General features: G+C 38.1%; 1 protein-coding gene across 1 annotated transcript in view; it reads left to right on the forward strand.

Moving 5' to 3' along the window:
* Window positions 1–1,503, forward strand: part of clasp1a (cytoplasmic linker associated protein 1a) — a gene marked incomplete at its 5' end in the record, with an annotated part of 76,255 nt that overhangs the window by 24,484 nt on the left and 50,268 nt on the right. The window contains 2 exon segments of the mRNA XM_035676515.1: window positions 512–615; window positions 1,444–1,503. Of these exon segments, the coding sequence (XP_035532408.1) occupies window positions 512–615; window positions 1,444–1,503 (164 nt within the window).

Genomic DNA, 1,503 nt, shown 5'->3' on the forward strand with positions numbered 1-1,503 from the left:
TGTCCACAGTCTGACTGTCAATTCGGCTTCAGTTTAATCCATAAATATAAAGTGTATTCTGTACAAACTTTACATTTTGGCTATTTCAGTGGGAACAGAGAGGCAGACTGTTTTAAAAACGATGATTTCTGAGTAAAATAAGTGCTGGTTGGTGGATCAGATAGTATTATAAGTGAGAAAAGATTAAATGATGTTAAATATTAGATTATCATTCAGTGAAAGTCCTGAGGATTAGCTTTCTTCTTCTAAATTTGAACAAGTGAGCAGTGGATTGATGAGATTATGTTGTTCTGGGTGTGTCCCGTCGTTCCCTCCTCACTATCACATTGATTGCTGTCCACTCCCGCCCCACCTCCTTTCTGTACTTCATTTAAATAATTAATAAATAACTTTACAATTCAGATTCCTCCTCCTATTCTGACTGTTTATGGCTGAAATGATTTATTAATTGCTACCCACCAGTTCTGTGGATTTCCCCCTCTCTTCAGTGTTTCTGTTCTCTTTCCCTCAGTTCTGCCGAGCCTTATCGATCGATTGGGAGACTCGAAAGACCAAGTGCGAGACCAAGACCAAACAGTGCTGCTAAAGATCATGGAACAAGCCGCCACCCCGCAGGTACAGACACACAGGCAGCCTGATTCAACTCTAGTGGTGATTAATGTCCTATATTCTCTGTTTCTGCCTGAAATTAGAGCTCGTTCAGGGTGATAAAAACTCTCTGCTGAGCTGCTGCACTTCATCTGATTCACTGCTGTTGGCCGGCGGCTCACTTTCATTGTATCCAGTTGTGTTTAACTATAGCCACATTAATGATCTCAGCAGATATATCGAATTACTCATTGGTAATTCGATATATCACGTTTTCTGTTTATATAAAATGACCACTTATAAATTCACACACGTCCTGGAAAACATGGAAAACCTGCAAATTTAGAGTCATGGAAACACCTGGAAATGGAATAAAATGACCAAATATCCTGGAAATAATCGATGTGGTCCTGGAAAATATTAATAGTATTTACACTCATCACATCTACGCCATTGGATCACCTTTTTTGAATTATTCACCTGACAAATTAAAGCTACGTTCTTATATTTGTTGATGTTTCTCCTTTTATTCAGAACTTTTGTGCAAATCTTTAATAAATGTTAAACAAAATATAAAATAATAATGGATAAAATATAAAAAGGGGGTAAAAAAACCCACTTTTAATCTATTTTGAACCACATCCATGCCACAGAAGTAGCCCTCCATCATCCCCCGTTCAATCTCCTCCATGTTTGTTTGTGTTGCCTTCAGGCACATTTCCCAGCAGCATTATATAAAACAATATCACACGATATATAAATATAACATCATATCTCACAGCCCCTACTGCTGTTGTCCTATAATGTCCATTAGAAGAAGGATGAAACGTACTAATACTCTGTGTGTTGTTGCAGTATGTGTGGGACCGAATGCTGGGTGGATTTAAGCATAAGAACAACAGGACCAGAGAAGGA

This window comes from Morone saxatilis, unplaced genomic scaffold (assembly GCF_004916995.1).
Source record: "Morone saxatilis isolate NCDOM2014 unplaced genomic scaffold, NCSU_SB_2.0 Contig5, whole genome shotgun sequence".
NCBI lineage: Eukaryota > Metazoa > Chordata > Actinopteri > Moronidae > Morone > Morone saxatilis.